This window comes from Lissotriton vulgaris, chromosome 11, assembly GCF_964263255.1.
Source record: "Lissotriton vulgaris chromosome 11, aLisVul1.2, whole genome shotgun sequence".
Taxonomy (NCBI): domain Eukaryota; kingdom Metazoa; phylum Chordata; class Amphibia; order Caudata; family Salamandridae; genus Lissotriton; species Lissotriton vulgaris.
In genome coordinates this window covers 94,533,173-94,558,260 of record NC_141699.1, presented here as the reverse complement: position 1 = coordinate 94,558,260, position 25,088 = coordinate 94,533,173, and the positions used below count along the sequence as shown (strand labels likewise).

General features: G+C 45.0%; 1 protein-coding gene across 1 annotated transcript in view; it reads left to right on the top strand.

The window, feature by feature from the left end:
- LOC147679025 (solute carrier family 2, facilitated glucose transporter member 11-like) overlaps positions 1-7,761 on the top strand; it is a 617,202-nt gene extending 609,441 nt beyond the window's left edge. The window contains exon 12 of the mRNA XM_086944708.1: positions 6,774-7,761. Within this exon, the coding sequence (XP_086800834.1) occupies positions 6,774-7,031 (258 nt within the window). The 3' untranslated portion in view covers positions 7,032-7,761. The remainder of the gene's footprint in view (positions 1-6,773) is intronic.
- Positions 7,762-25,088: the final 17,327 nt, after the last annotated feature.

Here is a 25,088-nt window from a genome sequence, read left to right as displayed (position 1 = left end):
CATGCTTTAGGCATTTGTGTGGAAAAGTTCATTGTTTTCCCTCCAGGGGGCGTTGGTGGTTCACTTGCGCAGCCCTAAGATGTGTTTGATGTTTTGAGGTGAAATGCACTTTGTATATCTTGAAATGTGCTCTTTATGTCCCCTTGTCCGCCTAATGCGTTAGTTTTAGCACCCTAAACGCGTCCGCGAGATGCGTGAGGTTCGGTAGCCTCACGCGAGATGCGTGGGTTTTGGCAAGCGGCTTTAACGCGTCCGCGAGATGCGTTAGAAACGGCAAGCGGTCGCTTTAAACACCGGGCGTAGCCACGTAAACGTGCGCGACCACGCCCAGACCACTTTGCTCACTATTCCTGGGGTTTTGAAGGTGTAGCTGCTTCCTCCTGATGCTCTGAGTGGGAATCAGAGCTTGGGAAGCATATCTTGGCCTTTTGTTGCAGTAAGTGGTTGGCATCCAGCTGAAGGTCCTTGGAGAAGGCATATCCTGCTGTGGAAGTAATTTGGAGTCCTTGGCTGAACCTGTAAGTTGTTTCCCCGAGGCCTTGGTTGCTTCGGCCACGCCCTGTCTTTCAGTAGAGTAGGTCGTACTCTACAGGTAGGACCTTTTAAGTTAATTTACAAGACCAACATTTGACGCAAATCATTATGAATATGTATTTAAATGTGTTTTGAGTCTATTTCTCTGCGCAAATAACACATTCTTTGTTTCTTGTGGAATAATTCACTGAGAGTTTAGGCTCTATCTTGTTGGGGTCTACTTCCTATGGTTTTTGGTCGCAATTCTTAACAGTCGCAATACGTTTTGTAATTTACAAAAGAAAGATTTATTTTGTTAAAGAAAGGATATTCAAGTGAAGGTTAGAACTTGAGATTATTGATGTAAACTGCATATTTACCCAGTAAAGTCACTTCAGAGGTTATCCATGTAAAGTTCATATTTTACAAGGCATAGAAACATTTATGACTGTCATTGTAAAGAGGTTATTTACAAGAAAGGTGTCATTACGTCTGTGTTGAATCTGAGATTCAAATGTGTTTTCTTTTAATGCACAATTCAAAGAAACAATCCTACATGTTCTGATTTGGAGTTTAGGCCTAGGTTAAAGACAAAAGTCTTTTATTTTGAGGAGTAATTTTAGTTCTTTAAGTTGTTGCAGAGTTTCGAGAATATTAGTAAAGACTTGCAGCACTAACTTTTCCTTTTCAGATCTCCTTCCCTGCTGTCCCCTTCCCAACATCCTTTCCCCCCGCTTGATCACTTCAATATTCTGTGTATTTATTACAATCAGAATTGGAGGTATCGAGAGGTGGGCCCTTATATCAACTCGACAGATCCTGAGGAAGACCTCGTCTGACAGACAGAGAGGGCACAGTGGTGCCAGGCCTTCACAGCTGCGCAGCACTTAGTGCCAGCTGCTACGTTTAGGCTTTCTTTTCTTGAGAATGGTGCTGCATGGCAGTGCACCCTGACATTGAGACTCAGGGCGCCTGAGCCCCAACAAGGCCAGTTGGCCTAGGGACTGCCACAGGTGGTGGCTTATGTAAGTTATGCGCAATGTGATTTCTATGTTTTTAATAGTAATTGCCTACTGTGTGTTTTGCACTATTGTGTTGTTCTGGCACCTCTGAATGCTTTTAGACATCATGTGTCTTCTTGCTCTGCACCCCTGAATGTATTTTATTGCATCATGGGCTTTATTCTTAACACCTCTGAATGTTTTAGGCATCATGTGTTTCTCTTTATTACTCCTCTGAATGTGTTTCATGCATCATGGGTAATGTGTTCTTGTGTATACCCCTAAATGTATTTTATTCTTAGGTGGTTTTTCTTTTTAGTACAGGTGGTCCTAGTAAGGTCCTGGTTCCTGTTACCAGTGGATATTGGTTGCGATCTTTTTGATTACCATTTTAGGTTTATTATTTCTTATTCTAGAAGTGCTATATCTGAATCTGACAGTGGCCCATGTGGCCCTGTCTTGTAAATAATCCCTTATGAATGTTGCCCGTGCCAGTTGGCACAATGTACATGTGTGATTTTTATCTGATATGTGTTTTGACAATACAAAAGTTATTTTATAATAACCTTGTGTGGAGTTTCTTTTGTGGTGTGCCTAGAATGTTGTTGCTGTTGTGCGCTGGTGCAAATGCTTTACACATTGCCTCCGAGTTTAGCCTTACTGCTCGTGCAAAGCTACCAAGGGGGTAGCAGGGATTATTTTGGCGTGTGACTTCCTTGCCCTGATTAGATTGGGGGTTTCTGCCTGGCTTTGACGTCAGCCTTAGCCTACCAGAAATAGCCAGTTCTAACAGGCCTGATTATGAATTTGGTGGATGGGATACTCCATCTTAAACGTGATGGTCATCCTGTCCACCATAGGATATATTGGAATTGTAATATGGCGGACGGGTCATCTGTCATGTTTATGATGGGGAATTCCAGTTCGCTAAACTTGTGTATTCAGGCCCTAAGTAAATGAGGAGGTCTGTTTCCTTGATCTGTACAGTTGTTATCAATAAATTAGGAAATCTAGCCACTTGTTGAATGCAGTTGTTCTATGTAAATTAAGAGCTCTGGGTACTTATTGTGTATAGTTCTATGTGAATGGGGTGTGCTAGTTTATTGTTATGTACAGTTGTTCTCTGTGAATCAAGATCTCTAGTTCTTTGCCGTGTACACTTCTATGTGAGTGTGGACCTTTAGTACCTTGCTGTGTTGGGTTATTCTAATTGAAAAATGAGCCCTCTCTGTATTGTGTACAATTGTTCTGTGTGAATGAAATACTCTGGTTTCCTGTTGTGTACAGTTGTGCAAGATGATCTGGTTTCTCGTGTACCATTCCTTTATATGAATGATATGCCAATATCCTTGTTGCATAAAGTTGCTCTCTCTGAATGAGGAGCCCCAGTTCTTCATTGTTTTCAGTTGTTCTTTGTTACATACAATAGTTCTATGAGAATGAACCCCTCTCGTCTTCTGTTGTGTGCCGCTTTCCTATGTGAATTAGGTACTGTGGTGTTTATGTGTGTATGGTTGCTCTTTGAATAACGTGCTTTGGGTGCTTATGTAAAGTTGCTCTATGAATGAAGTGGCCTCCCTTGTGTGCACAGACTCAAAGAAGGAGGTTCCATTGGTGGTTGTGTACAGTTGTCATGAGAATGCGGCTCCCTTGGTGTGGTGATTGGGTGCAATTGCTCTGGGACTGAGGTTCCCTTAATGCTTGTGTGCAGTTGCTTTGAGAATGAGGTCTTCTAGGTACTTGTGTTCAGTTGCTTTGAGTTAGAGAATGACGTTTCTTTAGTGCTTATGAGCAGCTGCTTGACAATATGGTTCTTATGGTACTGGTACACAGTTGCTCAGAGACTGAGGTTTGATTTGTGTTTGCATACAGTTGTTTTGAGAGAATTGAATTTGAATTTGAATTTAAAGTATTTGTATAGCGCGCGTATACTGAACGGTTTCATGGCGCTGTCGGGTCAATTCAATTTCAAGTTACAAGCTCAGATATGACTTAGGTTGAAAAGGCTTGTTGAAATAGAAAAATTTTCAGCTTCCCCCGAAACTCCATGTAGGATGCCGAGGAGCGAATAGGAAGAGGTAGAGAGTTCCAAAAGGACGGGGCGAGAACAGCAAACTTACATCCTCCCTTCCTCTTCTTCCTAAAGCGAGGGACAACCAAAAGAAAGAGGGTGGAAGAACGCAAGTGTCTGCTAGGAATGTACGGGTGGATGTGGGATTTAATAAAAGCCGGAGCTGTCCCAGCAAGAGCCTGAAAAGTAAGGCAACTAAGTTTAAACAATGCACGCTCTTTAATAGGGAGCCAATGAAGGGAGCAGAGGACAGGGGTGATGTGTTGAGATCTGGGTAAGCTAAGAACCAAGCGGGCAGCTTGGTTCTGCACCAGCTGGAGTCGGTGCAGGGCATAGATGGGAATGCCATTAAATAATGCATAACCGTAATCTAAGCGTGAAAGTACCATCGCCATAAGAATGAGTTTAAGGGCTGGGAGTGTGAAAAAACGTGAAATTTTGCGGATGGTGTGCAGAATAAAGAAACAGGCTGAAACCACCGTGCTCACATGTGAATGAAGAGTGAGGTGCTGATTCAAAGTGATCCCCAGGGTTTTAACAGAGGAAGAAGGAAGAGGAGCGGAGCCGAGTGAAGGGGGCCAAAAAACAGAGGACCAACGGTTGAGTTTGCCTCCAGTCAGGACCAGCTCGGTCTTGTCAGGGTTGAGTTTTAAATGATTAGAGTTCATCCAATCCCTGATGAATACCATCACTGACTGGAAGTTGGAAATAGAGGAAGAAGAGTTGGATAAATTAAAAATAAGCTGGGGGTCGTCAGCGTAATTAAACACTGTGACCTCCATCTGTTGTAACGCAAAAATGAGTGGGAAAATATATAAGTTGAAAAGAAGAGGGGAAAGAGAAGAGCCCTGGGGGACACCACATTTTACCCTGTGTGCTGATGAGGAGAAGTCCGCCAAATGGACGGCCTGGGCACGATCGTTAAGGAACGACCTAACCCAAGTCAGGGCGGAACCCCCGATACCTGCCGCCTCGACACGGGAAAGAAGGATGGTATGATCAACCGTGTCGAAGGCAGCAGAGAGATCGAGGAGAACCAGCGCCTGAGGAAGGTTGGAATCTTGCCCCTCCCTGAGTGTGTCCATAACGGATACCACCACCTTCTCGGTGGAATGAAGGGGGCGGACACCAGCTTGGGAGGGGGCAAGGAACCCACTGGCCTCAACAAAGGTACTCAGGATTTTAGTGATGTGCCGCTCAAGGACTTTAGCCAAATAAGGGAGGAGGGAGATGGGACGGTAGTTGGATAATACAGTGGGGTCTGCTCCAGGCTTTTTTAGGATTGGAACAATGGTAGCTGACTTATGTAGAGTAGGGACAGTTCCGCTTCTGAGGGAATCATTGAGGAAGGTCAAGGGAGGGAGAGGGTAAGTCTGGAAGATTTGACTCATAATGTGGGCAGGGCAAACATCCGCAGGGGATCCAGATTTAACGCTGGGAAGGATGGAAAGAAAGGTCTCTTCGGAAAGCAGCGCTAATTGATCTAGGTGACAGATGTTATGTGGCGGGGTGATGTCAATAAATGTCGGAGAGGGAGGTGGAATATTGGGCTTGATAACTGCAATCTTGTTAATGAAGAAATCATTAAGAGAATCGCACAGAGATTGGGAGGGAACAGGTTTAGCAGTGGTTCTGTCCGAAGTAGCCAGTTCGAACACAGTTGGGAAAATTTCCCTCGGTTGGTTCTCCGCCAGGAAAATCTTACCAGAGAAATAGGAGGTCTTAGCCTTAAGAATAGCTTTCTTATACTCTGCCAGCGTGGTGTTGTATAAAAGTTTGGAGGTTGCACTGTAAGTGCGTCTCCAAGTACGCTCCGCCTGGCGGGCCGCCAGCTTTTTCTCCTTAAGTTCTGGGCCGAACCACTTGTTCGCGTCATGAGATCGCTTCACTTTGACACGCCTAAGGGGGGCCACCAGATCACATGCTGATGACAGCCGCCTATTTATAGCCACTGCCTCAGATGGAGTAGATAAATTGTCAATGGCAGGGCTTGAGGTTAAAAGAGAGGCACATAGAGATAGAATGTCAACTTTACCCCAGTTGCGTGCCCAGGTGTTCTTGGGAAAAGACGGTTTCTTCACTAAGCTCAGGTCCAGAAAAAAAGAAATCAAAAAATGGTCGGACCAGGGACAAGGGGTGACAATGGGGACAGGGAGAGCAATATTAAGGGACCATATTTGGTCCAGGGTGTGACCCTGAACATGAGTGGGAGAGTGAAGGTGAGGCCTAAAGTTCAGACTAGTCAATAATTCAGTAAAGTCTTTGGAGGGGGTATCCTCCACTGGGTCGGAGGGCCAAAAATTTAAATCTCCCAGCACCAAAACTGATGAATGATTAACTGCAAGGGTCGCTTTTAGCTCCTGAAAGGCCGGGAGGAAATGGGCCATGTGTTGAGGTGGACGGTACATAAGAACACAAGAAATGGGAGTTAAAAAAGATGTAGAGCGGGCTACTACTCCTTGGTGCTTGTACATAGTTGCTCTGAGAAAATGTTTCCCTTGGTGCATGTATACATCCCCTTTGAGAATGAGTGGCCTCTTGTTGCTTGTGCACAGTTTCTCTAAGAAAAAGGTTTTCTTGGTGCTTTTATACAGTTGCTGTGAGAATAAGGCCCTTTGTTGGTTTTTTACAGGTGCTCTGAGAATGAGGCTGTTTGGTGCTTGTGTACAGTTGCTCTGAGAATGAGGTTCACTTGATGCTTGTGTACAGTTGCCTTGAAAATGAGTTATCCTGGTTTTGTGTTCAGTTGCTTTGGAAATGTGGTTCCTTTGGTACTTGTGCACATGTTGCTTTGTGAATGATTTATCTGGGTCTTGTGTGCAGTTGCTATGTGTAAATAAAGTGAATAGATTAATTGTGCGTGCTTTTCTTGCCTTTCATTAAAGTAATCTTGTTCTTTGTTTGCACAGTTGCTGTATGAGTAATATTTGCTTAATTCTTATGCTGTTCAATTCCAAAGAGATATTTTAGGTAGGTGTTCTTTGAGACACCTTATTGTGGCATTAATTTTCAATGCTTTGCTCTATCCTTGCGCCCTTTTCAGTCCCAGGTCAAGGGTGAAGGTTTTTGGGAGAGGGGTCTGGGTCCCAAAGTTTGGGTTGGCACCACCTGGTTGGGGTAAGGTCTATGTCTGCAGCAAATGTGCCAAGTGTGGTCTGGATGTTCATATCATATTTCTTTCTTTTTAGGAGATGCTTGGCAGCTACTCCTTCCTTATCTTCGTGGGCCTGATTGCAGTTTCCGGAACACTTTTGTACCTGTTTCTACCAGAGACAAAGGGTCTGTCCACGATGGAAATAACTGAGCAGTTTGCAAAATGGAATTTCCAGGGGCACCAAAGTGTTCTCTCGAGCAGTGCCCAAACCAAGTGTCCATCATCAGCACAAATCATGATGCTGCGGGATTCCATGAAAAATGCCTTGCATGATGCCAAGGGGCTCACTTAATAACAAAGAGCTTCAGGAGTGTGTTGGGCTCTTTGCAAGATGGTGGACCACCAGCCTACCTAGACTCCATTTTTAACCTTCTCACAGACCCAGCTCCCCCTAAAAAAACGATTTCCCAGTTCACTAAAGAGAGGCTAAACTACTTTTGTGCATAAGTCTGACAAATACCCAATGGGCTTTCCTGATCATTGAGCTACATAAGGGATAAAGTACCCCAAAGGAATGCACAAAATAAGCATGTGCTTTCTGCTAGTCACTGTGAGATAGAAAATAGAGCAGGCGACAGAAAAGCAACATTTAATTTCCGTTGCTTTAAACAGCTGCTCTTTGACCTGACCTGCCTTCACCACAGCTGCTGGCTCTGGCAGCAGGCATTTAGACATCAGAACTCATTGGCAATAACTAAATAAAATCAAGGTCTGATGTCTTTTCTTTATAATAGGTGACTTAGTGTGTCACTAGGGGCTGATTAGAAAATAAATAGAGATGTGGTATTATACAGTGATTGCAGAATACCTTGCATTATAGCATTATTAAACATGGATGATGTGCAATTAGCTCAATACATTCACAACAGATTACTGAAAGAAGTAATGTACTAATGCATGTGGATTGAAATATCTTTATCATTGTAAACTATACTGTGAGATGTTTATCCCGCATAGTTAAAGTGATATATGGCAAAAAATAAATTGACTCCTTTGATGAAGCTGTCACTGGATTACATTCAATAAATATGGCTACAGCGCAACATATGTCTATCACTATTGTGTAGTTCCATAAAGGCAAGAATTTGAGGAAATAGCATTTTTTATTTATGTATTTATTTAAATTTATATAACAGCGCACAGCTACCCCAAAGGGGTTTTCCAGCGCCGACAGTGAAACAACAGAAGGGAAAAAAGGAGAGCCTACTGGCTAAAAAGCCAGGTTTTGAGGGATCTGCGGAACGACAGAAGATCAGACTGAATGCGGAGGAACAATGGGAGTGCGTTTCACAAAATGGGGCCAAGATAGGAGAAAGAACGTCCTCCCATACGAGACAGTCTAACTCTCGGGACTCGGAATTTCTCTTGCGTGGAGGATCTAAGGGTGCGAGAGGGGACATAAGGGGCGGCCAACCGTTGTACATAGTCTGGGGCCATCGCATGTTTGATGTGGAGCATGTAAGTGAGGGCCTTGAACTTGACTCGATTCTCCACGGAAAGCCAGTGGAGATCGGGCAAAGATCTCGACATAGAAGCAGAGTTGCGTTTTATTTCTTTATTAACGCCCAGATAAAGACTATTGCCATAGACCAGGGCCTGGACCACGGTACGTTGGGTGTGAGATGGAAGCATCCACACAATCTTCTTTAACCATTTCAAAATGGTAAAGCAGGTGGCCGCAACCTTGGCTGCTTGCTGCCGCATGGAAAGAGAGTCATCCACAATAACGCCACGGTTGCGTGCAGGTTGAGGTAGCACACCCAATTCTGGAGGCCAATGTTGAGGGCACCAGAGACTGCAGTCCTTGCCAAGAATCAAAACCTCAGTTTTGTCGCCATTAAGTTTCAAAAAGTTGGCGTTCATCCAAACCATAACTTTATTGAGGACAGATTTAAGTGCCGAGGGCTCAGATTGTTTTGCTGATGACAAATAGAAGAGTATCTTGGTGTCATCAGCGTATGAATAGAGAAACAGCCCAGATTCTTCCAAATAGCTGCCAGCGGTTTGATGTAAATGTTGAACTGCAAAGGGCTGAGAATTGAGCCCTGGGGGGCCCCAAAGGGCAAGGGATGAGATTTGGATTCAGAGGTAGGTGAAAAAACCTGCAAGGAGCGGTCATAGAGGAACCAGCTAAGCCAATTCAAGGAGGTCCCCGTGACCCCTGAGCATTATAAGGCCGTTAAGAGTACTGTATGGGAGACCTTATCGAAGGCCAAGCTCAGGTCAAGTAGCACTAAGGCCATGGTCTTGCCCTCATCGATGTTATGTCGGAGCATTTCAGTAACCCTGAGCAGGGTAGACTCAGTAGAATAACCGGTCCTAAAACCGGATTGGGTAGGGTGATTGAGCCCATAAGTCTCAATGAAATTGGACAGGTGTCCATTAACATGCCTCTCACGAATCTTAGAGAGAGCAGGTGAAAGAGAAATAGGGTAAAATTGGAAAGAAGGGCAGGGTCAGCATTAGTTTTTTTTAACAATGGGACCACCATTGCATGCTTCCAGCTTAAATGAACGGTGGAAGTTGTTAGAGAGGTGTTAAGTAGTTGAAGAACGTGGGTGAGAGAAGGAGGATCAATTTGTCGCAGAACTGAGATGGGCAGTATATCATAGGGGGATCCTGATTTAATGTGGCCAAGATGATGTGTGAGAGCTTTCATGTCAAGTGGTGGCCACGATTCAAAGGTGGGCACATTTTTTAACGTGATACGCTTTTCAGCAGATATGACAGAGCAGTCCGCAGACACAGTAGGAAAAGGAGAAGAGGCAGGGGAGGAGCTGGCCAGGGAAGAATAGATGATCTCAACTTTATTAACAAAAAATTGTGCAAGATCTTCGCATTGTGTGGAATTGAGTATGGGAGAATACCAGTGGGTCAAGATTTGACGTACCTTAAGGATAATAACGAGTTAGGTCACAAATTGTGACTAACTACAATTTGAGGAAATCAGAGGGATAGTAGCGTGCTGGGGTCAGCAACCGCCATGTCTGTGACCACTTTAAAATAAAGTCAGCTTTTTTTTAAAATGCATTTATTTTTCCTTCTAGGACAGAGCTGTGTCACCTGTACAAGACGTAAAATGATTAAACAGAGTAGTTAAAAATACATGTAGTTTTAAAAGTTTGTTTGAGAGTTGGCAGTGGTCCCCTGTATCAATGCCTCACCACAATAAACCATTTTTTTATATTTATTAAGGGTAAGGGGTCCCAAGCAGGCCCCTTCCCTTCTGCGAATGGCTTATCACCCGAACCAGGGAGCTAATTAAGGATTTGAACCAGATTATGGTTCAAAACATTAACATCACACACAGATTTGCAATTTGGAAAGAATGCTTATAAAATGCACTTTCCAAGTTGCAAATTTAACAAACCCATTTTAGGAGGTAGTAAAAGTTTACCAATCCCTAAAATGCGTTTAGTGTTAAGAAAAAACAAATTTTGTAGTTGGAAACTGCAAATCTGATATTTGTACATCTGACCCTACGACCATTATCCTATTGGCCAAAAAAACGAAATCACTTGAGCCAACATGAACTGTCAAATTGGACATAAAACTGTTTCAATTAATTTCCTGTGTGAAAATACCTTGAATTTTGTTAAGAACTGTCTTGACGGGTGACGTTTGGGACTTTGTTTGATGGACCTTATGGGTATTTGGCTAGAGCAAAATTAATTCCCACGGAAGCCCTAAGTATCTAAGGAAGGGACGTGAACTGGGTGATATCCTACTCAAGGATGCAGGAAGAGGGAGTACCATGTCAAGTTAATACCATTTATGTCAAACAGGTTTATAAGTATGGTCAAGAGGAACACACTCCAGCTATTTGCAAAGTTATTGAAGGTTTGCTCCTGAGATTATTATTTTTTCAAATGGTAATTGAGGAATTGGCTCTCACAAAGAGTCTTTTTTTATCATCGCAGTTAGAAAAAACATAATTATTGTAATTCATCAAGACACTTACATCAATAATATACATGAGAACTATCAAGCATGCATAAATACGTATATACATTCTTGTAAGCTGAAAAAACGTGGACCTTTTTTGTCTTAATCTTCAGTTTTCTCTCTCGAAAAAGGAAAAACAAAAGAATATGGGGGAAAAAAATAAAAAATAAAGGATCTAGGGAAAGACCCCATGACTTTATAATATTCATACCGGTGAGGTAATCCTACTTCTCACCCCAAATTTCAAGAAATTTGACTGAGGCTCCTACTCTTTCAGAGTATAGTTTTTCCTCTGCCTCAGTTCGAGTCTGTGGCTGGACCTGGTCAGGCTGCGGGGGGCCAGGAGTGCCGGATGGTGCGGAAGTGATTGGAGTGGGGGAGGAACTGCCCTTGGAGGTGGTGTGTAGTGGAGGGCCTGGCGAGCCTGTCCTGCCCCGGACTCTAGACGGCTGCCTGTAAATGGGGAATTGAGAGTGGACGTGGATGCTAGATTGGGGGACTCCCTATCCAGGAGCCATGATACTGGGGGACCGACGGGGGTGTGCACCCAGTGCCGGTTGTTTTTGGCTCCTCCAGGAACTGATACATGACACTGATACCAAATTGGGGAAGCAGTGGTCTTGCAATTCTTTGCTGCTACCGTCTCTAGGTAGAGAACATGCCTTGGACCGGAGCGCCTGTTGGGACCCTGGGGCAGAGAAAAATGACCAAAGAGGCAGCAATAGAGCTAAGGTGAACGAGGGGTGGTAGTGACCACTACCTAATCAACACACGATGACAATCTCTGAGCATACTCCTGATCCCTATCCTGACAGTGGAGTCCGAGCTCTATGTCTAATGCCCGGTGGAGCTGCTCTGTTCAGCTATTGAGATCGGCCTTGGTTCATCCCCTTACCGTCAGCTACCCAGCCGGACTTTGGGCACAGTTTTTTGCCCCGTCTCCCTGTCTTGCCCACCCCCCATCGTATTTCTGTGACCCTGCTATTTCCTTGTTTCCGATCTATCTGTTCCTATTCAGCATTCTTTGTTCTTTGTCTACTTCCTTGTTCCTATACCCTCTCACCTGAATCTTTCCCCTTGCCCGCTTCATCGCCTAGCCCCCTGTCCTATTGTGCCATTTGTCTAAGCACTCCTTCTCCCCTTTTTGGGGAAGATCCAAGATATATACGCTGGAGTCTCAGCATACCCGCTGAGAGAGTCCACAGCGCCATGGAAGCCACTCACAATTGAGGTACGGTATGGTACCCCTTGCCAAAGCACTCCCTCGCCTCTTTTTGGGGAAGGATCCAGTAAATAGGCCTTGGAGTCTCATTGACCCCTTTGAGAGAGTCCACTGCACTTAGGGAGCATCTCGCAAAAGAGATGGGGAAATGATTGATTGATAGGCTTTATTTCGATATAAAAATATCATAAAAGCATGTACAATAAATGTAAGACACAGTATTTAAAACAGTCAATTTCCAGATATTCAAAGGGAAAAACCAGTAGGAAAAAGTATTAAAAACAGTTAAAACAAGATTAAATTGATAATGAAAGCCTTCTTGCACGAATCAATCAACACCACTTTAGAAATTTTGACACAGTACAGACAATCAGGGTTGATGTGTCAGACATTAAAATACGTAGCTTCACTTTATGTGGAGTAGTGTGGCTCACTGGTTAGAGGCGGCAGACCCGAGAGCAGAGGACGGACCGGGACCAGGGTTCGATTCCCGGCGCGGCAGGTTTCTGGACCAGGGTCAGCGGACTCGATAATTCTCTTGCCTCGGTGCCCACTCTGATCAGCGATCACACTCTGCAACTCTGGGCATTAGCTTGCCTCATCTTCACTAACTGCCCCACCAGACCGCTGGGGATGCCTGGTCTCACCCTGGAGATACCCATTAAGGGACCATCTCTCAGGGAAGCCAGGAAGGGTTTCGCAGCGGTCGAAGCGCCTTGGGACCCTCCGGGTAAGTAGTGCGCTATATAAATGCCTATACATTTACATTTACATTTATGTTGACGGGTGCCGAAAAGTCTGCATAAGGGTTTGAGCCATCGCCTCCTAGGCGCACAATAATCCGGACATTCAAAAAGAATGTGGGCTACCGACTCTACACGAGTGGGACAGCGCGCACAAAAGGGAAATATCTGGGCAACTAATTCACCTACTGGTAATGTTCCCACTCTGAACTTAAAGTACAGGGTACAATCAAAAGGGATGGAAATCATGTCTAGGTAGGGTTCATAGGCCACCGCGTCTTTAATTCCCTAGAAGGCTACAGTGGAATTGGAATGACTTGGAACTGAGAGTAGTTTGGAAGAGACCCAATCCCAATACAATTTCTTGATCACAGCTTTAGGAGGGGCAGATCTCGATGCCCAAGCCTCCCCTAGCCCTATCTCCACTAGCAGCCGTTTTACATCCCTCAACCATTTAATCCTAGACCAGCCCACCATTGCCATTAACTCTGATAGTGCTTCTGCATAGGAGGCTAATTCCGGCACCCGCCACAACCGAGCCCAGAGAAGCAAGGGACGAAGTTGTGCATGATCCTTGATCGATTTACAGCCTAAGTCAAGAGACACTGAGACGGTTGGAGTACTGGACGGGAGAGCCATCAGAATCTTTCAAAAATTTGCTCTCCGATTTTACTAGTACATCCAAATTACAAGTACCCCACAACTCGGCCCCATAAAGGGCAGCGCTAACCCCTCTAGCTTTGTAAATCTCCATCACTGGGGCAATAGGTTTACTTGTGGAGGAGCGTTGTTCCTTGAGTAATGTTCCGCCCACTCTTTGGTGACCAAGGAGCATTTTATTAATATGTGGAATCCAACTTAGAGAATCATTAAGGCGGATACCCAGGTAATCAAACTCGGGTACCCTCTCCAATGGAGCAGAATTTAAAGTTGGCGGGCGCCCCGGGTTTTTGGGGGGATTCATAATCAAATACTTGGTTTTGTCAGTGTTGATTATCAACCCCCTCAGTGAACAAAACTCCTGGAAGTTATTCAGGAGGCTCTGAAAACCCATTGGGGACTTTGAGATAAGAAGAGTGTCATCTGCAGAAAGCAGTGTAGGAATCCTTTTACCCGCCAGGGAAGGAGCATCGGAGGGATGTTTTAACAAATGCTCAACCACTCCGCTCACATAGAGAGAGAACAGAGTGGGAGCTAGCACACATCCCTGACGGACACCCCTTCCTACAGGAATCCTGTTGGTTTTTTCACTGTTCTTGCCCCATCGCACCTGTGCAAAATTACCATTGTGTAGTCTCACAAGGAGGGATAGAATATACGAAGGGAGCCCTAGTTCTGATAGGACCTTCCACAACTCCTCTCTAGGTACCAGGTCAAAGGCAGTCTTAAGGTCTATAAAGGCCAAATATAGACTGCCTTTGCCCAGCACCACCACCTTCCAATACAAGAGAGCCAGTCTAAAGGCCTGTTCAATAGTCCCGGTTCCAGAACGAAAACCGGCTTGGAGGTCCAACAGAATATTGTTGTCGTCCACCCACTGGAGCACCCTTCTCAAAATCACCTTCCCTGCCACTTTTTGGGAGGAATCAATGAGACTTATTGGCCTATAATTAGCAGGGTTGTCCCAACTCCCCTTTTTAAATATCGGGACAACCTCTGCCTCCTTCCAGGAATCTGGTACAGGCGCACCTCCGTTAATGGCATTGAGTAAAGAAGAAACCAACTTCCCCCACTCCTTAGGGCTAGCTCGTAACAAATCGCCCGGTATGCCATCCGGCCCTGCTGCTTTAAGAGGAACCAATAATTTAATTACATCTTCCACCTCTCTGGCGGTAAAAGAAACATCCTCACTACCCCCTGCACAGTTGGCTATAGAGAAAATGGTATTAGGAGCCACCCCAGTAGGGGTATAGAGAGTTGAGAAGTGGTCGAACCAGTTCTGGGCAGGGATGTTGCACGTCAACAGAGTGCTATCTGGCCTATCCCTAGATCTTATAAAGTTCCAGAAGCTTCTAGTGTCCCTGCCCTTGCTTGCGTCCATAAGATCAGCCCAGAATCTATGCTCCCATTCTCTCTTGGCTGCCGCGATAGTCCGGGAATACTCTTTCCTAGCCAGTCTAATTGCAGCCTGGGATTTGCTTTTAACAGCAGTAATCAGGGCATTTTTCTTCCCCCTACATTTTTGAGTATACCAACCAGGCGGGTTTGGCAACTTTTTGCTATTGCCAGTTTGTGAGGCCTTGTATGAGAGAGTGAAAAGGTTGCTCAAGGCTAAGGTTGTGTCACAAAATATCAGTGTGGCTTCCCCTGACAGAGGAGTCAACAAATCCATTTTGGACTGAGCTGCGTCTAAAAGAGCCCCAATTGCTTTCACTTTCTCTTCGTCCATAATAAGCTTGCTCCATTTCAAGCGTCTGCCACAGTTAGAAGGATGTACTTCCTGTGGGGTAGGCACTGAGAGAGACATGAGTGCCCCCTGATTCCCAATCCACAGCGGACAGAGAGTAAGAGAGAGGAGATTGTGGTCACTCTCGACTGAAGGGAGAACCTCCATATCCTGCAGGAAAGGCCAAAGTTTTACATCAAGGAGGATATAATATATCCTGGACGTATGATTCGCCCTATTGTAGGTATGGGCTCCAGAAGGGTCTGACAATGACCTTCCGTTAACAGCCCTCAGCCCGAATTCCATATTTAAGGAGTTAATTTGGATCACCACCTTTGACCACCTCCTGATGGGGGGTATAGTCAAAGGGGGTATCCCTCTCCGTGTGTCATCCTCGGTAATTCCCAGGGTGTCCTCCAGGCCAAGGGGCTCAAACTTACAGTTTAGGTCTCCTGCGACCAAGACATGAGAACAGGAGGTGCGCTGCCTAAGCAGGGACTCCAGCCCTAACACTAAGGGTGAGTGTGTGCCTCCCTTCGTGCCTCTAGCATAAATATTGTAAATCTCCAAAATCAACCCCCGTGGTCCTTTGATGGATATGCCCAATAGATCAAGGGAATTAGACACATGCTGAGTAACTTGGCACCCAAGGGAGATAGCTACCCATATAAGGAGGCCTCCTGAGGAGCGGCCCCTCCCCGAGGAGGGGGACTCTGCGGGTACAAAACAAGATGAATAACCCACCTTGTGGCAAGGCCCCCTACTCCAAGTTTCTTGGAAAATACAAATAGAGTAGTACTCCACAAGGGTGTTCCAGTCAGGAAGAGCCAGCTTCCTCAGAATGCCCGCAACATTCTAGCTGAGAATCTTAAAATTTGGATCCGCCACAGCTGACTCGCCGCGGGAATCGAGGCTAGATAACTCCTCCCTCTCATCAAGTGCCCAGGGTGCTCTTCCTCCATGCCGGCTCCCTACAACCGGGGTAAAATCGTTAGTTGGAGGGCTACATAGAGCAGGTGTAGGTGGTGGGTTTTCATCGGCAAAGCCAAGAACATGTGGCTCTGACACAAAACACGGACTCAATCGAGATGGAACCACCCCAGGGAAAGTATAATTTCAGTATCCTGGCATCCTCCCATATGGCCCTGACAATGCTTCTGACTGAGGGGGTAAGGGGATAAAGTGATTCTCGGGGAAGATAAAGTTGTGCATCCGACTTCCTCCTGTTTGGATGCCACATGGATTGCCTACAGATCTCGGGTAGAAGTAGGTCAAATCGACTACCCCGATACCAGCACCACCGGTCCCCGAATTTTGGTTACAGATTGTTTGGGCAACCCTGACATCCTTAAAATAAACCACCACACAGTCACCCTCAAACTGCTTGTGCCCATAGCTTACCCATCCTACCCTTCTAACACCTATGATCAAACCATCAAGTTCCCTTGGGAGGGGTCTATTTATCCTTAGCCAATGCATAGTTTTATTTTTTAGCATTTGGTAGGATTCTAATTGGTCAGCCTTCAGGGGTGGAACATTCGTCAGAATGGCAACATAGGGCTGACAGTCTGGTGGTAGATCCATAGGAGGTCTTCTGCGAACCTCTTTGGATGGGGGCACATTAGGCTGGGTACTAGGTAAAGGAATAGAGCTAGTTCTTCTAAGGTTTACTTGCTCAGGTCCTTTACTGGTATCAGGGATTCTGGGATTGACAGGGCCGTAGTTGCTAGGAGCCTCAGGTCGCATGCGCTTCGTAGCAAGGGCACTACTGGACTTTATCTTATTTGGATGTTCTGTAGCCTTCATTGTAGGTGGCCCAGGGAACTGTACACCCTCATTAGTGGTTACATCAAGTGCTGCGTGGGCTTTTACAGTTGACACCCCCTTTGGCTGGTCCAGATACATTAGATAGATCCTGTCGGGAAATGGAGGTCGCCCGACCGGTTGCATCCCCCCTGGTTCATCCTCTCTAATTCTAGAGTGAAGCTTGATAAGGGATTTTATGGAGTAAAAATTATCCAGGGTTGCCTGTTCAAACCTGTCCATCCGCTCAGCCAGCCCTTTAACTCTCTCTAAAACCGGGAGCAACAAGGATTTCAGCATTTTTTCAATTATGACGATTGAAGGGATCTCATTGGGAGGGGGCTCAACAGGTACTACAATCTGGTCGACAGGTGGCTCTACGACTATATTGTCTGGTGAATCACCCCCCATAACCTCTTGAGGACAGCTTGCACCCACCCCTACTCCCTTTTGGGGCACACCCACTCTGGTACCAAGTCTTCTGATTTTCCTACAGACTTTGGGGTGACAACCTCTACGAGGGCTAGTGGTTCTCTTCCTTTTACTATGCATTGATCGTTTTGCTGCTAACGGAGCCAATACTGGTAAATGTAATGTATCCCCATGGCTAGGAGTAGTGTTGGATGGGAGCACGGGATTAGGGGCATTGCCAGGTGGTAAGTCTGATGCATCAACCTCAATAAGTGGGGCTGAGACTACCATACTCTCCTGCCTGGCAGGACTGTCCCTTGGATCTACAACCCTTGTGTGGTCTAGGGAAGGCAAAGCAATCTCTGCAGGGTCAGTTACGCCTGCTGGAGTAAGGGTTTGCGCCGACGAGCCCAATGACAGAAGCTTCTCTGGGAGATTTTTAAGAAGTTCGATGGATAAGCAACGCTCGGCACGTCTCTCAGCCAGGCAATTTCTCTGTCAATCTCCCGAGTAGCCCTCGTGAAATATTTATCTAGAGGACCTAATATTGAGACCCCTACAGAAGGTGGTAAAGGGTTAGGAGAGCACAAAGTCATGCTATGGGCAACAATCAATCCTAACACGACTAAACAATGTGAACTGCTAAGTAGAGAAAACCAAAAAGTATAATAGACCTTTAGCACCAATAGTTAATGCGGCCGGTAAACGACTCACTGTGTCGCAGTCACTGAGCCTGAAAAGGTCAAGAGCCAGATGTTAGAGAGGGGGTCCAGCCCAGCCTCCTGCAGCCCCTGATGGCCACAGACGGTCCCGCCCTTGTCCTGGGCTTCTCCCGGCATGCTCCCGCACGCTCCCGCGCAGCGGATGGTTATGTCTACTATAAGGATGCGGAAATGGATGGGAGGACGGGGCAAGCAGGGAGAGCAGGTGCAGTAGATTAGATCGTGCAGGGACTCCTGGGAGATGGAGTCCCTGCGGCACTGCTCGCAGCCCTGCAACAAGTCCTGCCCTCGCCTCTAGTGCCCTCAGTGCCCACCCCCAATTGCAATGCAGACTCCTTCTATCCGCGAAGCGGGACCCGCGCAACGGGTCCGGCGAGCAGCAGACAGTCCCGGAAAAAGTAAGACAACGGCTCCTCCTGGTAAAGTTCAGTTCACAACAGTATCCCACGATGGTAGCAGGGACTGGGCTTTTCACTCCGTGGTGGACGGGGGGGGGCGGGGCAAGCAGGGAGAGCAGGTGCAGTAGATTAGATCGTGCAGGGACTCCTGAGAGATGGAGTCGCTGTGGCACTGCTCGCAGCCCTGCAACAAGTCCTGCCCTCGCCTCTAGTGCCGTCAGTGCTCACCCCCAATTGCAATGCAGACTCCTTCTATCCGCGAAGCGGGACCCACGCAACGGGTCCGGCGAGCAGCAGACAGGTCCCGGAAAAAGAAAGACAACGGCTCCTCCAGGTAAAGGTCAGTTCACAACAGTGATGGGAAAATTATACCATTCCCCCTGGGATCATAACTTCTGGACTTTGGGCGCAGCTTTGACTGATCTACCGGTTTGTTTCCCTGTCACCCTCCCCCTCCTCTGGCCATTCTGTGTCTCTAATCCCTCCCCTCCTCTTTACCTCCTCCACTCTCTGTCTACTTCCCCTGGTTTTACCCCCCCCCCCACTCCCGGAATATCTCCCCTTGCCAGCTTTTTCCCCTATCAATATGTCCCTTTTTGTGTGTCTCAACCTTACTTGTAACTAAAATTGCCATGCTCTATTAACTGTGTAACCTTTGTAAAGCTATAACCTGCAATTTATTGTCTGATACCCATGTAAAGCGCTCTGATACCTCTGGGGCTAGCCAGCGCTATATAAAACCTTTGAAATAAATAAATTAGCAGCTAGGGATGCAATAAAAACATACTGTTGCAGTTGAAAAGATAGATTAAGCGTATCAACGATTCTGAAAAGGACAGTTTTGGGAGTAGGGTCTAAGACTATCCGTAGCTTTTCACTAAGCCACTGGAAAATCTACTTCCAGAATTTAATAAAAACCGAACATGAAAAGCAAATATGAAACCAATCCCCATTGTAATAACTGCACCTAAAACTGTCCCTGAGATAGCAGATCTTACCTAGAAGAGATAGAGTATAAGATGCCACTTACACAAAAATGCCATGCATGTAAAATTGGTGCCCCTAATGGATTCATGTGCCCAGATATTATACTCTCTCCATGATTCTATATCTAACCTACAGCCTGTATCTTTCCGAATCTTTTGTAATGTTTGTGGAACTTCTTTTACATGCAGTTGTTCCTGGAAGATTTGGTACCAATTCCCTGCCCCTCTGGTCTCCCTCGAATAACAAGCATGACACATCAAATTAGCAAAAGCATCTTTGGGGGATTGTAAACTCCGTATAAAATTATGGAGTTGGAAAAAAAGAAAAAAGCAGCAAAGAGGGGAGTCCTGGATTAGTCGATTTTAGTTGATCTCAAGACTTCATCACCGCTTCTAAAACAAAGTCACTGAAGCAATGCACCTTCTCCCAAGTTGTTATACTTTTTTAACTTATATGAAAACTGCTCTGTGTAATCAGGATGAAAGGAGGTAAACTGGTAGTCTTCCTTCAACTGAGAAAATATAACAAGGATGACCTGATGAGATTTTAATAAATGGAACAAGCTGGGTGCGAATTTCTAGAAGCGCTTGTTTAATGTAGAAGTTGTCTCCCAAATTTCGTCTAGTAACTTTTCTTGTATAACAGTCCATGAATGCTGCCTGATAATATTTTTTAAAATGCGGGAGTGCAAGACCACCTTCTTGAATAGATAACTGTAGAGTCTCAAGTTTTGTGCGAGGCTTCTTGCCTGACCAGACAAAGTTTTGCAGCATTTTGTCTATCGCATGAAAAAATTTGGGCAGAACTTGAATTAGTATATTTGAAAAAAGAAAAAGAGGGATAATCATCATTTTTATCACAGTGACTCTCCCTATTATAGAGAGAGTCACTGCTTTAAAAGTTTCTTAGCCTTAAAAATTCTCAGTTCATAGTTAAGCTGATATAAATGCGAAAGATCATGTGACACAAACATACCCAGATATCTAATTGAGCCTGTCCTGCAGACTTGGTTGCGCATACCAGAGGGAAGGATTTGGTCTGAGCAGTTAAAAAGTACTATCTCGGTTTTGGAGTGATTGATTTTGTATCCCCCAGATCTGTTTGTTGTTTTTAAACCCTTGAGATATTTTATTTATCCGCTGCCACGTATTTGAATATATTTATTAAGTGTACAATTAATTAAAATCATTACAGTAATAAACATTAAACCAAGCAGATAAAAGAATATTCACTGTAAAGGTATGGATGTATCAGATAAAGGTAAGTTGATATACCATCCACCTCCACGTTACTCACTCGATCAGCCAGCGCCGGTGGTCATTTTCATGAGTCTTGCACAAAGTTTCTTGGGCACCTGCACAAAACTTTGGTAATTTTCTACTTCAGCAATCTGTAGGGTAAAATCCTTGGCCCATCCATTGGGAGCCATGGATATGGTGCAGTCTCAGTAAGACGGGTGAGTAGGTGCAAGGCACTGTACTTGCTGCCAAGTATAAAATTAAATCGTCTTCCAAAAGTTTGAATTTAGAAGCTCCTAGCAGGGGTGCCTTGATTTGTGTCTCTTGCCATAACAGGGATGCTAGTGGTTCTATAGATAGTGTGAAGAGCACTGGCGACATAGGGCACCCTTGTTGAGTGCCTCATCTAATTTGAAGTAGCCCTGCAGTATGAGAGTTTAATTTAATTTAATTGATTTAATTCCGGGTTTCTAGCGCGCTAGAATCGACTCCCAAAGGAGTATCTCTGCGCAATATACCGCTGGGGAACCCGTTCTCGCTTTCCCTGTGAAATGGTCCCTACTGGGTATCTCCAAGGTGAAACCTGGCATCCCCGGCATATGTGGGGGGCCGTTGTAGAGATGAGGCAAGCTAATGCCCAGAGTTGCCGAGTGTGATCCCTGGTTAGAGTAGGCACCGAGGTGAGAATTATCGAGTCCTCTGACCCTGGTCCACGACCCTGCCGCGTCGGGAATTGAACCCTGGTCCCGGGCCATCCTCTGCTCCCAGATCTGCCGCCTCTAACCAGTGAGCCACACCACTCCACTAAGTTAATTCTGATCTTAGCTTTGGCTTTGCTATATAGCTTCTTGTTGGAAATGGCCCTTTTTGCAGGGTTATTCCCAAACCTTTTGCTTCTTCCTCCTTGTGTTATGGATTGGTGTTTCCATGATTGGCCTGATTGATTTCTGTGTCAGTCCCTAGTAAAGCACACTGCATGTGCCAGGGCCTGTAATTCAAATACTGCTGGTTGGCTGCAGCACTGGATTGTGCCACTCACACACACAGCCCGTAAAAGCAAACTCTGGTATGCCATTGCAGAGCCTGTGTGCAGTCTGGTACTTCCATGTCGACTGGGAAAGTGCACCCACTTGCTAGGCTCTAACCTTCACTTTTCTTACATGTCAGTCACCCCTAAGGTAGACCCAAGGTACCCCTGTAGGCAGGGTGCAGTGTATGTGAAAGGTAGAACATATCCTGGTGTGTGTGGCATGTCCTGATAGTGAATTACTGCCAATTTTGTTTTTCACTATTGCAAGGCTACCCCATAGGACTGAATGGGGAGTTTGTTTATAACATAGTATAAACATAACTAGCCCTGGGAACTAGGTATAAAATTGATGTTTAGTATGTCTGAACCCAGAATCTAATGATGCATCTTTTAGTGAAGATGATTTTTACATTCTGGGATTGAAAATACCACTTTTAGAAAGTAGGTATTTTCTTGCCTAACCATCCAGTGTGCCTCTGCTGGGTTTGTAGTTTTACTGGGTTTTGGAAGACAGGGGCTGAGGAGCAAGAGTGGCTTCGGATAGTCGGGGTGGGTCAGGAAAGGGCTGAATAAACCTGGGCTGCATTTAGAGTAGGGGTAGGGGATTTCCGTGCACCTGAATGGGCCTAGTCTGCATCTGACAATGCAGTTTCTATCTCCTGGTAGGAAGCCACACCAGAGAAGGCAGAACTGGTTTTGGGTGGGCACAAACACTCTCTGCCTAAGATTTCAAAGGATTTTGGGATATAAATATTTGGGCCCAGACCCATGAACTTTAGAACTTTTTTGAACCAAGAAGACTGCCAAGAAGAAGAGCTGGAGAAGCTGTGAGGAGTAACAACCACTTTGCTCTGTGCTTTGCTGTGTTGGCCTGCAGTGGCTTGGGCAGTGAAAGGACTGGACTGAACTTTCTGCAATCTACTTTTGTGAGTTTCTCCAAGGGCTTGAGGTAGAGCTTGCCCCCTGTCCAAGAAGTCTCAGGAACAGCAAAGACTTCTAGACTTCTAGACTTCTGCCCTCAGCACTGGAGACTGTGTGTTTTGTGCTGCAACAGAAGAAAAAGCAACTTGACACCGACGACGACACTGCTGACTCTGTGTCCTGAAGGTACCGCAGAGGGCACAGACAATGCCTGCTGACGCCGCCACTGAGCCGCTGCTCACACTGTGACCTGTGATCCCCGCACTCAGTACCACCTCGTTTCACAACGACACCTTGGTATCACCGACGACGACAATACACGCCGAAATCGTGCTGCTGCTTGCACCGTGGTTCGAGGGTTTCCCTCGTAAAGTTACATGATGCACCGCTCTCATTCCGCACTGCAGCCTTGGCCTACTGATGCCCATGCCATTGATTCCAGTTTGTCAGCCGACAACAGCACTTCAGCAAAGACGACACCGCTGTTGCACCATGTCCTCATCTGTGCTTCAAGCTTTAGGGCAAACTTTGTATAATTAATCACGCGGCAGCCTGGCCGTGGAAGATTGCACCGCCAAAGAATTTCAGGTCTGCAGGTTTCAAACCATTTGAATTCCTATCAGCAGCACGAAGGAATTGTCAAGCACAGACAGGGCTCATGTTCTGAGGCCCACTGGAGGGCTTGGAAAATAATTATAATAGCCAGCTGGCAGTCGATGGTAACCCACTGGAGGTAAAGAATTGCTGCAGCGCGCACTACAAATCACAGGATGCAAAAATGAGGACACTTACCTATGAGGCTCACTGGAAGGCAATAAAAGTATTATGCAAATCAGTGTAAGTGCATACTGCAGAGACCCGTGACTGTCGGGCTTCCCTTAGATGAAGGAGCAGGAGCTCTGACACGCGTAAGGGATTACTGAAATAATTGGGATGTGAAAGCCAGTTTGAAAATTAAAGAGTTCTGTCGAACTTTCCTTTGTGGAGTGGCGTCTTCAAGCTTCAGGGCAAACTTTGTATTATATATATATATATATATATATATATATATATATATATATATATATATATATATATATATATATATATATATATATATATATATATATATATATATTCACAGAAAAAACCATAGGTTATAGACGATATATAGTTAGGAATTGGCATTTACAAAACCTTATTTGACTCACACAAAACCATTGAAATTCCATATATAGTTAGATGCGCTAACTATATATCGCGCACCCGCAATCCACTGCTGATGATGTCACATATTACATCATTCATGACATGGTTAGTGACATCACTGATGACATCACTGATGACATCTCAAATGACATCACTGATGACAACATCCAGTGACTGTATGTTTCTGTAAAGTTAAAATATGTCTTACATATTGAAGAATGAGTGGATGTATAAGTGTCTGGAAGAAGGATTTAGTAGGTGCATGACTGACTGTATGAGAGAATGATTAAATGTGTCTTAATGAGTGCATGGGTTAGTGACTAAACTATCTTAATTTGTGCATCATTATATCGGTTGTTCTACAAACTGCTGCATGTGTTGATCAGTAGCTATATGAGTAACTGTATGGGTTATTGATTGGTTGTCCAAGTATTTGTATGGGACACTGAGTGTGTGTGTATGGGTGGCTGGGAGGTGTGTGACTCTGTACCTAGATGTGTGAGTAGTTGATTCACTATATGTATGGGTTCAAAACTGCATTTGGAAACAGCTGTATGGGCGGTTGACTGTGCATGAGTGTATTGGTGAGTGAATGGATATCTCAGTGCTACATGTCAAAGTAAGTACATATGTAAAACACAGTACATGTGAGAGTTGACATATATAAATAACTGTGCATAAGAGCCAGTGAATGTGTGAGTGGCTGTATGGATCATTGTGAACATGTATCAGGGATTGTATAAGAGAGTAAATATGTGTTAGTATATGTTTGAATAAGTAAGGTGTGTATAACTGTATAGTTGAGAAAATGGAGGTTTGATTGATTTTTTGAATAACTGACTAGGTGTGTGAGTAACTCCATGGATGAGTGACAGTCTGTGACTGTCTGTTTACACTGATTGTATCTAAGGTTATATTAGAGTCTGAAGAGGTTCATGGTATTATCACATGAATGATATCATCAGTGATGTGATCAGTAATGTCAAATGAGATGTTATCAGTGATTTTATCAGTGATGTCATTTGAGATGTCATCAGTGATGTCATCAGTGATGTCACTAACCATGTCATGAATGATGTAATATGTGACATCATCAGCAGTGGATTGCGGGTGCGCGATATATAGTTAGCGCATCTAACTATATATGGAATTTCAATGGTTTTGTGTGAGTAAAATAAGGTTTTGTAAATGCAAATTCCTAACTATATATCGTCTATAACCTATGGTTTTTTCTGTGAATTTCAATGGTTTTTTAATAGCAAATATCAAAAGCTGTCAAATGTCAAGTATGTGATAGGTAAAAACTTTTTCGTGTTTATGCACGCTGATGTGCTTTGAACGCTGCCCCCCCCCCT